Source organism: Ciconia boyciana, chromosome 3 (assembly GCF_034638445.1).
Source record: "Ciconia boyciana chromosome 3, ASM3463844v1, whole genome shotgun sequence".
NCBI lineage: Eukaryota > Metazoa > Chordata > Aves > Ciconiiformes > Ciconiidae > Ciconia > Ciconia boyciana.
The window spans coordinates 95,463,338-95,476,566 of record NC_132936.1 but is presented as its reverse complement, the minus strand read 5'-3'; the positions used below and the strand labels follow the sequence as shown (position 1 = coordinate 95,476,566).

The window sequence follows — 13,229 nt, the reverse complement described above, 5'->3', positions numbered from 1 at the left end:
TAAGCAGATATTTTTTTCTTAAGTCATAATTGAGACTGCCAAATTTGGCAGCTGGAACGCTTTGTTGAAGTGAACAGAACAGAAGGGGACATAAAAGAGGTTTAGTGCTGTATTTGTTCATTTATAACTTAATTAATACTTTCATAACTTTAATTGTGAAACCTACTTCAACTGTGAGAATTCGTCTCAGCCCAGCTATGCACATGTGTTTGCATCCATTCCAGAAAATCAGTAGGCTAGCATTTTCTTGGACTGGTAGACTTACGTCCTATAAACTACAACATGACAAACATCTGGATCTCTCACCAGAGACAGCCCTGCTAGTTTAACAGGCAGTTGTGCAACGTCCCAGGCTTGTCTACCCATAACACTTCACAAGGTATGGAACAACAAGCTGTACCTTTTAATTACGGAAATCAGATGCAAGAGAGAAGTTCTTGTCAGATACTCTGAAAGTAATTGTCATCCTCAGCACAGACCAAGAGAAGGCCTTCCATCAGTGGTAAGTAAGTTGGACATCTCAGTTGCTTCAGATCAGTTTGCTTCATAATGTTATTGCAGTGCTCACTAATATCAATGCCACTATAGCTTCTATCTCCCAGATGTTTCACTTCATCTGAAAAGAAATGCAAGAGCACCAGGGCTCTGAGTCCTTGCATGTTGCACTTTACTGAAATCTTTCTGTCCCCCAGTCACAGCAACAGAGTGGTCCCAGACAAAGTCCAAGATGTTCTTTCTGGCTCTCCACAATACTTTTCACTTTTCAGAGTGACAAGTGGCCTTCTGCTGCCAGTCAGTCATCCTATTCTGGGTGGAGAAGGCTGGCCCTAGGCTAGGAGTACAGTTCAAATGGCAAGTACAGGCATTTTCCCAGATATGGATGTGAATGAAACAATTTTTTCAGTTTTTTCTCAGAGCACTACCTCTTGTTTGAAGGTAGATGAAAAACAATCTGAATACTAAGCAAAGGAGGGATATCTGTATCCAGAACATTTTAATGGGAAGGGAGTTTCATAACAAAATTGCAGCCCTAGCCACTTGGCCTTCCTGCTCTGTGTGTGTGTTTTCTTTCAGAAGCAGTTTGGCATAGATGACACTAGCCATAAAGCTCTTCCTACAGAAAAATATGCAAGCCCAGCTCATTTCCAGTGCATGATAATCATTAACGCTCCCATGAGTGAACCTCTGATACTTTTTTAGCTAACGATTAACCCTAAGCCCTCCTTCCCCCTTATGCATTTGGATTAAAAGGGCAATACAAAGGCTGAAAGCAGTAGGCATGAGTGGTCCATTCTCTAACTCTGTGGACTAAAGGGTGGAGTCATCTGACAGATTCCAGGAGCAGCAGGCCAGGCAGTGAAGGGACTGATCTTATTAGGGTTACAAAAGAAAGAGAAGGTCTGTCTTGTGACCAGGCTGAATTCAGGATGTTTATGACCTTCATCATGCTGCTTTCACTGGTGCCAGCAATGTTTGTATGGTACAGACGGCAGCTATTGACTTTTCCATTTATTCAGCTCCATACTCTTCTTTGTTCTGGGGAGTCTGCTGTAATTAGAGGGTTTATAGTGTTTTCTTGTACAGAAGTCTAGTGTTTAGAGTAAGGCTTTACTTGTCAAGACTTTAAGAGTCTATCCGTGACTCTGTATTCCTATGACCCTGGGTAAGTCATTCAACCACAGTTTTACTTCAGCTTCCCAGCCTGGAAAACAATACCAATCTCAGAGGTCTTGTGTCAGGCTTCATTCATTTGATTGAGATCTTTGGATAAAAGTTGTTTTAATAGGAGAAAAACGCTACAATTCACATTCTTATTAAGCCATAAATGTTCTCCCTTTATTTTGGATAGAGAAAATACGTGGAGGGATAAAATTTGCCTGTTAGTCTCATTTTGTATAGGCCTGATACCCGTATGTTCTGTTAAACAATTCTCCAGGGCAGTAGCTGGGAATATGGGTGTGTGATTCCTGGGTGTCCTGGGTAGCACACATCTTGGGACAGTAACCTATTAAGTTCTGAGCAAGGACTGGCAGCAGCAGAGCAGCAGCATGCCCCTCCTCACCGTACACAACCGGCAGATCAGCTGGGCTCCGCTCCTGGTACTGGGGTATCTCTTTTACCTCCTCCTGGGTGCTATGGTGTTCCAGCTGCTGGAGAAGCAGGCAGAGACCCACTTTCGGGACCAGTTCCAGCTGGAGAAGCTCAAGTTCCTGCAGAACTACACGTGCTTGGACAGGCAAGCCCTGGAGCAGTTTGTACAGGTAAGAGGAACAGGCTCCCATTATTTTGGCTCAAGCATTATTTTGGTTAGAAGAAATCATACTGTTGTGGCCAAGCATGTCATAAATTGATCTGCTGTCCATGACATTAAAGGACCAACTGTACAAGAGAAAGGCAGAGGTTTCTCAAGCCCATTCACATACCTCTTTATCTTGATCTATTGCACTTCTTTCTTTTCCTAGTCGTGAACTCCTAAAATATGCAAATCTGCTGATGCACATTTGTGCTACCTTGCAATAATTTCAAATTCATGGTTTTCAGCTCCCTCATTAATTATTACATGGGAATTATGCATGGGGACAAAAAACAAGAATCAAACCTACAAGAAGTAGGTTGCCCTTCCAAGGTTCTCCAGTCCAAACCTGTGTAAATTCTGCCCTTCTTTTGTACTAGAAATTGTCTACTGCATTTGAAGGTGGTCCTGCACTTCCAGGTCTCTAAAGAAAAGATAAGTCAATCATCATGAACTGTGTTATCTACCACTTATAATAAGAGATAAAGGGCTCTTGTTCAATATGAGTTGTCAGTTAATGCCATCTTCAATTACCTTTGAATCTATTCCTCAAAACTGGCTGGAGTTAAATTACTAGACCTTTCTTGGTATTATTATAGACATAATCTCATTCTAGTATTGCAAGAACTGGACAGAAATACTTGAACTACCACTTTCTTCATGCTCAAAATTTATCCAGTTGCAGAGCTGGGTGGCTAAACAGTTTGAACTCTTTCTACTGTGTCATTAAACCTGATAGAAACTCTAAACATGCTGCAAGTTTGCACTGAGTCAGAGGACTTCCACAAAGGTATATACTTTTGATCAACAAAAAAGCCAGACTCTGTAAATGGATTTAAGCAAACAGTGACGTTCAGATCAGAAAGGGAAGAGAAGGTGCCTGAACCTTTGTCTACATGGACAATGTTCTGATTACTAATACTGTGATATATTTCTTGTGGAACATTTGGCATTGCCCAGAAAATGACTAGAGTTTTCAAGAACTTACATGGCTAAAAACGTCTTTTTTTCAGCTTCACCAGTTGGTGATATTACCTGTCCTTCCCTTATCTCTGTGATAATGATTGTAGAGGAGAAAACCCTGATTTTCATTCTAAACCAAATTGGGATACTTCATAGGATTGAAAGGTTTAGTTAAATCTCTGGTACCCTAGAAACCGTAGGGAGGGTTCACACATGTCCAGATTCTCCTCTCTCTGGCTCCAGTGGAGCTTCCTTAGCACTGCCATGCCACTCAGACAATCACATTTTGCTGCATCTCTGCTGAATTAGATACAATTTCACTTCTAAGCTGTTCCAGACAAAACCGGCTGAGGGCACCAAATTATCATCTACAATGCACCAAGCTTCAAAGTACTTAGACTTGATAGTCCTCAAGGTAAGTGCAGGTGCCCTCTGACTCACCTGTCATTTATAAGACCTCTTAAGAAATTTGTCCAGCTCTTACTAATAGTAGGGAACAGAAGTCTTTCCATATTAAATCTCTAACTCTAAAACTAATGCAAGGAAGCAATCATCTCTCTCTACGTTTTAACTCTATGGTTAAGGAGGCCTGTTCATCATGCCAGAAGTTCCAGTCTGAAAAGTCACAGTATTCAGGCTGTGGTGGGACACAGCCACTAGATTCAGTCTGCTCAGCTAACAAGCATAAGGTGTCTTGTCTTATTGCCAGTTCTTTAAACCTAAATCCTGGAATCTGAGAATCCACACAGGTTTATTTTTGCATATCCATTATCACTAATAATAGTTACCACTTATAATTCATTAACTTTTGACTTGATTCCGCATGAAGCAAATTCTTGCGATTCCATGTCCGTAAACTGCATTGGCTCTGCTTGGCTAAAACTGCCTAGCTAAGAGGTGGCCCTGAGCTGCAGCTCCTAAGCTGAACAGCCTGGACCTTTGGAAAAGTGCAAAACCAAACTCTGCGATCTAATGCATCTCTGGTAAACATGCTTTGGTCAGGAAATTATGCCATTCTGACAGCATAACTGAGAAGCAGATTCATTGAGTAAGGAGGTACCTTTTCTAAGTCCCTGTTTTGATTATGTCTATACTTTTTCAGCCTCAAAGGAACAGATATAAATATAGACCAGGAGGACCAAATCCTTGTCTATGACCACAAGTGGCTGCAATGTGCATTGGCAGAGGGAAAGGAGCAGAAATGGCAGGCAGTTTTTATTCTCTCCACATCCTACTATAGCTGTATGTAGGCTTCATACTCTTACTGAAAATTATAGCACATTGCTTTTATTTACTGGCTACTTCTGCTCCCAAAGTCAACAGCTGATGTTCACCAACCATTCAACAGCTGCTCTGTTTGCACTCCAGCCCTAACCATTTCCTGAGTTGTAGATGGAAAGGAGCTAGGAGCCATTATAACTGTCCCACATTAACCTGTTTGTTTAGGAACGATTCTCTTGGGCACCAGGATGCTATTTCTTTCATGGGGTTGTACTTAAAAGCAACAATCATACCAAGAAATCTGGCCTTGTCAGACTATGTCTGAAGTGTTCAACATTCAACATTGCCTTACTCTTCCATGTTGGCTTTCATGATGTGAATATAGCTCCTCTGAACTCTCGTGCATTGAAATGGATAGAACTGGCAAGTGTTCCTTACAGGGAAGAATTAAACCTGTGATTTAGACATTTCAAAAGACTCACATCTCAGTAGCTTCTGTGTGTTCCTTCTAACCAGCAAATAAAATAGTTGACTCTAGGTAATTTGACATGTTGAATTCTTCCCATTCTAAGAACAGGCTTTTAATGGATAATGTAAAGTTCTTTGTCACATTGAAAAGAAACTCTGCTGACACTTCAATCATGAGATCCTATGTGATGATGCCTAGCAGCCCTATCTGATGGACTTGAGCAATAGGATTTTTTACTGAAGGAATAACATTAGCTATTAAACTTAGGCTACTCAATCCACCAGCACAGATCAGCTAATATTGCAGAAGCTATGGAAAATCAGATACCTTGTAGTGGGTATGTTCATCAGATAAGCAATCCTTCTGGCAGTAGTCAACACTTGAATCAGGAAAGAATATCTTCTTTGGTCTCAGACTCCTGGAACCAGCTAAAGCTGGGGTTGCTGTTGAATCCTGCTCATGTCATGCATCATACAAAAGTCTCTAGAAGAGAGGAACAAGTAATTCCTTTGGTACGTAACAAACAAGGGGATTCTTGAAACCCCAGCCACTGAGCAGAGGGTAACCAGTCTCCTTCAGGGAAATCCTTAGGGAGAGCAAAGGAACACAATCTTCACTAAGGCAGCTAACAAGATATTCGATGCATAAATAGGAGCAGCATTTCTTTTGCACATAGTAGTTTTGGTCATCTGGTAAGAGCTATCTGGAATAGCAGAGAATATTTCATTAGCTAATCTTTCAGACTAGGAGAAGCCTGATATTCAATGAAAATTACTGGGAAGTCATAGCCAAAAATAGTAATTCATCCTCACTAGTACTTACATGGAGGAAACAGAAATGAGCATGTTCCCCATGCCCCTCCCCACAGACACAACCATACATTTACATACGCCCAACTTAAAAACTGGAATGAGATGACTAGACTAGGGAAGGAGAGAAGAGGAACTGCCTTTATTTTTAATGGCAGAACTTCACTTTCTTTTCCGAGTTTGATCACTTTGGGGACTCCCTCCACTCCCTTCCCCTTAGCCTTCAACTAGTTGTGGAACCTACTTCAATGGCCAGTTCTCCAGTAAGAAGAGTTCAAGTTCACGGCCAGCTCTATTTCCAAGTTTTGCCACGTCAGCACAAGGCCATTTTGGTCAAACTCTACCCTGTTATCTACACTGTTTATTGCTCTGCTTGCTCAAGAGGGAAAGCAATATTTACTTCTCTCTTTTTTTTCTGACATTCTTCCTGATTTGGTCTAATGGGTTGCTCATCTTTGCTCCTTTGACCTCTTCTGCCTCAGGTCCTCATGGAAGCATGGGAAAAAGGGGTCCACCCAGAAGGAAATTCTACGAATCCCAGTAACTGGGACTTCAGCAACTCCTTCTTTTTTGCAGGAACTGTTGTCACCACTATAGGTGAGGTACTCTCTTTTCTTATAAATTGAGGTTTTCTCCAGCTGTCCTGTAAAGCCCCCAGAAATGTGCAACTGGTGGACAGAATACACCTGCGAGACAGTCTTGACTACTGTGGGTTATGGTTTTCTATTGGTTTCCAATTATACCTGTTACTCTTGTGTATCCATCATATTACAGCTGCAAAAAAAGCTGAATGCCTACTTGGTACATGTAATATCATTTTGTACATGCACACCACATCTTGAGGTTGCTTTGAAGCACTCAGTTGCACTCACCACAAAATCAGAGACCTATAGGAAATTACAATACTCTTTAAGTGTAATATTTTTCATGTTAAATTTTCTGCTAGTAGTAGTGAATGCACAGGGCTCCATCATAAGCTATGGCAATTTGTAGGCAGATTTAATTGCAGAAAATCATAGGTCCACAGGTTCCTGAAGCTTAACATAGTTGAGCTTCCAAGCCTAGGAACTTCCCATGATGGGAAGCCTGACTGTAAAGCCTGACTGTAAAGCCTTTTCATGTAGCTGTTTTCTTCTTTTCTTCCAGGTTATGGTAACCTGTCCCCCAGCACAGTGGCAGGGCAGATCTTCTGTGTGTTTTATGCCTTATTCGGAGTGCCCCTCAACCTGGCCTTCCTTAATCAGTTGGGGAAGGGCCTCAATGCTCATCTGATTACCCTGGAAAGATGGGTGCAAAAGCCAGGCCGTGCTCAGGTACAGTGTCAATCTATCATTGATTTCCACTATTTGAAAACTAATTAATTAAAGTTCTCTTCTCAGATAGATACCTCTGCTGCTAGATTGGGTTTCCTTGTGTGTGCCTACATTTTTCTGAACGACAGCAATTACGTGGCCCTCTGTATCAGCAAATTTATATACTCTATTTATCTACAATAGCTTTAAAGCAATTTGCTTTTGCTTGAGAGACTCTAGATTTGCCTTTTTAAAACCTGACTCAGCAAAACTGTTAAGCAAGCATGGCCTCAATTTTGAGCAGGGTCCTTAAGCTCTGGTGACCTTAGCAGAATATATGCACATACACACATTGCTGAATCAAGCTCTTATTATCTAGCCTATGCTAGTGTCTATCCAGAATCTAGCTCTACACTGTGCAAAGACAACTTATTTTTATTGGTCTGCTAATCTGGCTCGAATTACCTTCCCTGATTGTGCCACCAATTTAGCACTTCTTTCCTTTTCTTTTCTTGAAATATAATTAAATACTCCTTCTCCTTAGTTAGAGTTTATTGGTGAGTCATTGAACTAGTCCAGATGTATTGGCGTAAGGGAAGCATTGATAATAGAAAATACATAAAGGTCATTTATAACAAAAGTTAGTGCATTTTCTGAGTAAAGGTTCAATTAATTGACCCCTTTAGTTAGGGAAAAGGGAGATTAGATATGTTAGATATGTTGAAACATTTCAGAGTTCTGGAACAAGATTTTTTCTCTTTTTCATTTGTAAAATCTGAGTTACTGCATTCTTTACCTACACTGGGAAAGCTATAAAGGTACTGTGAAATGCAGACGTGGTTTATATGAGCATGAAGTTCTTTAGCTGCATAACCTATGTTCCCGAAATACATGCAGCTCTACGACCAGAATGATTTTCATGCTAGTATAGCTGCATCTTTCCTGAGCTTTCTAATAGCACCTCAGGGATGTGATCTTTTTTTTTTTTTTTTCTTTTCACTCCTGAATTAAGACCTCATTTCTGGCAGAACTCCTATGATCAGACAAAGCTTTGGAGCTGTATCTGCTTGTTCACTCGGAAAAGCCTCTTTCAGGAAGTTGGTTCATCTCCTTTTAAGCACAATGTAGTCATGCTTTGGGAAATTAATTACAATCAGTTCTTCTTCATTCCTGACCTACTGTCCCCTACGTTATAGGTTTGTACCAGAAAGTTATTAAAAGCCAGGGTAAAAAGTAATATTGTGCATTTCAGTATAAAATTTTATGCAGACTTTATTATCTAATTAAAAGCTATCACACTTCTGGAATGAACTAAATGAGAACAGATATCAACTATAACCATGTCGATCAGTAATTCTCAAAGTGCTTTGCAAATGAGGTAACTATTATTATACAGCTGAAGAGACATGGTACATAATATAGAAGTGATTTGTCAAAGTCAGCCAGTAGGCTCATGCCAAGTTTCTCAAGCTCAGTGGACTATTTTATATGTGAGATAATACAGAGAGAGAAAGAAAAACATGATACCTGGACCTTCTACTTTTTAAACAGTGGTTTGGCTTTTCATCCAGTCACAATAAGTGCACACATAGAAAATCATACTCTGGTTTGAATGCCCTTGAGGGCATTTTTAAATGATTGCAATGAGTTTGCATCAGCCCACACATCACTAGTCAAAAGTTCACCAGTGTGTGTTCCCTGGAAATCCTTGAGCTCCTGATACTCAGTCCCCAACTCCTAAAATCCCCTGTCATGACCCATCCACTCACCATTCTGTGTACCTATCTGTTGCAGCCCCATATGCTGTAACTTATCTCCCAGAAGGCAGACATTTGTACTGAGAGACACAGATCTGCCCTGTGCTGACAGAAAACAGTTCAGCTCTGAAGGCTTCTAAGTTAAAAATAAAAGCAGGCAAACTGACTTAACTTAGATTTCATCGAAACATATTTTTGGCTGAGCTCTTGCAAGCCACTTTATAAATCTTTGGAAGCAGTCATGGTGAAGAGAACCCTAATTTGTTCTTGCCAATCTTTGTATCCTGAGTTATGCAATACTTGGTGATTTTCCTCAAAGACAGGAGCCAACTAATTACGAGAGCATCTCCACTTGAATTGAAATTGTAAAGTGAGTATTTAATTCCTATGTTTGCCATAATAAATTTGAAAATATGACTTGAGCATACTTAAAAACTCATTGCAAAAAGCTTTAAAAAAATTCTTCTTTTTTTCCTAATTTTGAGATCTTTTGGATTCATGATTAGGTACAATATTTATGTGCCGGGTAAACAGCGAGGTCAGCCTGCAGTGCATGGAAGCATTGGTTTATCCTTCCTTTTTTGGACATTGCTCCCAGCTGGAGTGCATTTGTGATTCAAGAGCAAAACAGACCCAGCAATTTCCACCGGACAACTGCTCAGTCCTGTTTAGCTGCCATCTTCCTTTTATCTTCCAGGTGGTTCAAACACTGACAGTGGCCATCTTCCTGACCACTGGGACCGTACTTTTTCTAGTGTTCCCACCATTGGTCTTCAGTTACGTAGAAGGCTGGAGCTACGGAGAAGGCTTTTACTTCACATTTATCACCCTGAGCACCATTGGATTTGGGGACTATGTAGTAGGTAATAAAGAAGGTGAACTGGATTGAGCTTTGTTGAAATTAGTTACTCTAGTATAAAGCTGAATACAGAGAGCATAGATATCCATTCCACTATAAATCTGGTACAAGAGTGAGCTGAGCCAAACTGGTAAAAATGAGCTAATGTACCATATGACATGGGCATTTTTCTCTTGGCAGCTAAGCCGAGAGTCACCAAACTCATTTCACATATGCCACTGGACACCCATTCAACAGTGACTATGTCCAAGCTGGTACAAATGTGATCCATGAGTGACAGGTGGAATACAAATGAAGTCTCTTTGTCAGTATTAAGCCTTTGAACCACCCTCTCCTAACAGTGATTTGTTTCAGCAAGTACCTATCATTCCCAATAAGAAATCATGTCAAATATGAAATGATCAGTACTTACAATGGGGACAATATTACTGACAACCCCAGGATGCCTGTGAAAAAAAACAAACCCAGTGAGATTATATAGCCTTTAGAGATCTAGGCTGAGACATAGCAATACAGACACGTGAGGGGCTATTTTTACACCCACTTATTTGAACAAATGCTCTTAACGGATTATGTATAGTGTGTTTATTTGTTAAAAACACTAGGGTCTGTTACTTCACGAGTAGTAGCTCTCCTCTCCTAGAGGTTTTAACTATGTCCCAAAAGGAGATAAAAGCCCATCCCATGCTGAATCTGGGCCCTGTGGAGTTTCATGATGATCTGGATGACAGAGACTAAATGGATGGCTGCGGTGCTGTCCTGTGCCTGTATCAGCTGCACCAATTGTCCATGCTGTGGAAATATCAAACTGGGGATTAAGATTCCCATAACCACTTACTTAGAATGGCTGCGTTCCCCATATAATATTCTCCAGGTGATTTTGAATCCTTGTTACTGAGGTATATCACCCTTCAAAAAGCAATCACTGTATCACTGAGGTAGTAAATGGTATCTTTCTAAATCATCTGAGATCCCCTGTGTGTCTCTTGAGTAAAATATGGCTAATATGGATTCAGCATTGGGTTTCCAAGACGATTTTTTTCTTTGTCGGTGGCTAAGAACACTCGATTTTGTGCATCCCTGATTAACATTAGATATGGCTATTTTTATTATATAGCCTCAGCTTCAGAGATTTGATGCCATCTGTGATAAGCTTAACCTGGAACACAAAAAGAAAAAAGGAAAAAAAAAAAGGAATGCTCATAGATCACACAAACTTGTTAAACATACACTTTTGCAGGGGGCAGAGAGGGTGTATGAGTATGTATGTTGTCTGGCAGACCGAAGCTGTCAAGATTAATATGCAAAGTTTCCTGGATTTTTCAGGCACAAACCCCAACAAGCACTATATCCCAGTGTACAGGAGCCTAACTGCAATTTGGATTGTTTTTGGCTTGGCCTGGCTGGCTCTGGTCTTCAACGTGGGAGCTGACTTGATGGAAAAATTCCTTCAGCTAAAGAGGCACAAGCCTGACTTAAGCTTGGCAGAAGGAGTCACCACCAAATTGGAAGATGAACCTGAGCAGCCTAGAATCCACATCCCTAGCTGAGCAAGGTAGACAGAAAGCAGTCTTGAAAGCGCATCTTTCGTCTGTATCTCACACTAAGAAAGCCCTGTGGATAAAGGACTAAACCACAAGTTGTGGACTGTTTCCTAAGGAGGAAATGTTTCAGATGCATTGATGTTTCCACACACAGCGTTCGCAACAGCCAATTAAAACCTCCAAAGAAGTAGCACTCATGGTAAAACAACTGTCCCAGGATTCATTTTACACTTCTCACTCAACAAAGGCAACTTCCTCTAAAATAATCAGCTATTACCCTTTCTCTTTCTCTAGTGGAATTCAGTTCTTATGGTCACTCGTTTTCAAAAAATCCAGAGTGACTGCCTCCCAGCTCCAATGAGAAGTCATGTCACCAAGAATCTCAAGTGGAAAAAGTCAGGTACAGAAATCTTCCTTCATTTCCAATCAGAAAACAAACAAAAACACAGAGGAATATCGACAGTAATGACCACCTGCTTAATTACATCTATCCAATTAAGATTCATTTGATATTGTCTGAAATTAACAGCTTTCATATAAAATGGTAACATTTCTTTAGTTGCTGGGCTAAAATGCTTCTCTCTTAAATTGTGCAGAAATTATGTGTCTATCCAGCACTGCCTGGGCTGTTACAATTAATTTCAGAGCGAACTGACAGCTCAAAGCGGGTCCTTATCCTTATCGCAGTTCATTTCACAGCCACTTGAAAACAGCACTTTAAACGAAATCCAAATGCAAGCAGACTTCTTTATTTCCAGCCTGATCACAAATATTAGAGTCTGGCCTTTGCTTTGGGCCAGTTTACTGAAGAACCACCATGCACCACACAGAGCTGATGCTGTCCGTTTACCTCTAAACAAGGCTGATGGTAGGCTTTTGTGTTAAATCCGATCCTCAGTCATGTGCATAGTGTCACCTGGGAGAAACAGGGAGTTTGATTTTATCACAGTTATTGTAAGTCAAAGGTAGCAGCAGCCATCTCCAAAGAAGCAGAAAAGCCAAAGAAGGACATATAAGCACCTTGTAGCAGGCTAGTCACTGAGATACAAAACTGTAGTCATACTCTGTATTAAAGTAAACTACAGAAACGTGATAAAACAATTATCCATTCATTGAGTACCATACTGGATTGTTTATGATAATCAGTAACACGTTCCATGGGTATGCTTGTAATTATGTACATACTGCTGTTTATTCGGTATGTTTATAACTCATACTAACCATCAGTTAATGCTTGTAAACCCATTTATAAGTGGAACTTTAATGTAAAGTGTGAGTGAAATATGACTGGGCATGTAGACTAGCCCCAAGCTAGCCTATGGCTGACAGGCTACAGTAACATCAAATGTCAGCCTTTCAGCAGCTGCTTTGATATTTCATTTTGGGGAAGTGTCCATAAAACACGTAGAGATGTGTGTAGGTCAGAATCTCTTCCCACATACCTTCTGTGCTAGATTTTTACTTCTGAGGAGGGTCACAATAGACGCTTGTTCTTACATCTGACTTGGTGCTTGTTTTCTTTGCTAGTTGCCGACTCCTGCATAGTGCAGTGTGGCTGCTCAAATCTGAAATGCTGGCATATAAGAATGCCAGCTATGGTTTATTCAACTAATTTCAAAACTGAGTTTTCAAATGCTTATCCCTTCTAAGATTTCCCTCATGTCTTACCACTACCTACCTCACAGATTTTATCTCCTCAGTTTTTGCACTGATCTTCCTCTATGCCCTCAGCTGTTCCCATAAATTTCTGCAATGGCTTTCTTCGTAGCCTCTTTCACTGAGAGCAGCCAACTCTCTCCTGTCTGGCTTTTTGTACCTTTGCAAATCTCATGGGAAACTTTCTCTCTCAGTATTCTCTATTCTTCGGACGTAACGTTTGCATATGCACTTGTTAACATCACCACCATCACTGCACTCTGTACCTGCCTTGTGTCAACACTACAAGACATTTTAGGCCTGTTTGTGTGAAAGACAAAACTAAAGTTCTACTGACTTTTCTATCTGACCTGTTCCCTTCACCTT

At 40.6% G+C, this 13,229-nt stretch overlaps 1 protein-coding gene across 1 annotated transcript; it reads left to right on the top strand.

The window, feature by feature from the left end:
* The first annotated feature begins 2,048 nt into the window (after nucleotides 1-2,048).
* On the top strand, nucleotides 2,049-11,213 carry KCNK16 (potassium two pore domain channel subfamily K member 16). Its single transcript, XM_072858187.1, has 5 exons — nucleotides 2,049-2,261; nucleotides 6,238-6,352; nucleotides 6,902-7,068; nucleotides 9,502-9,667; nucleotides 10,990-11,213. The coding sequence occupies exons 1-5, from the start codon at nucleotides 2,049-2,051 to the stop codon at nucleotides 11,211-11,213; spliced, it is 885 nt and encodes a 294-aa protein (XP_072714288.1).
* The last annotated feature ends 2,016 nt before the right edge of the window (nucleotides 11,214-13,229 follow it).

Excerpts from the sequence above, each read along its gene's own strand:
- KCNK16 (XM_072858187.1), top strand. The coding sequence starts at position 2,049 with ATGCCCCTCCTCACCGTACACAACCGGCAGATCAGCTGGGCTCCGCTC. Across the intron at positions 2,262-6,237 it reads CCCTGGAGCAGTTTGTACAG|GTCCTCATGGAAGCATGGGA; the intron begins GTAAGAGGAACA and ends CTTCTGCCTCAG. Across the intron at positions 6,353-6,901 it reads AACTGTTGTCACCACTATAG|GTTATGGTAACCTGTCCCCC; the intron begins GTGAGGTACTCT and ends CTTTTCTTCCAG.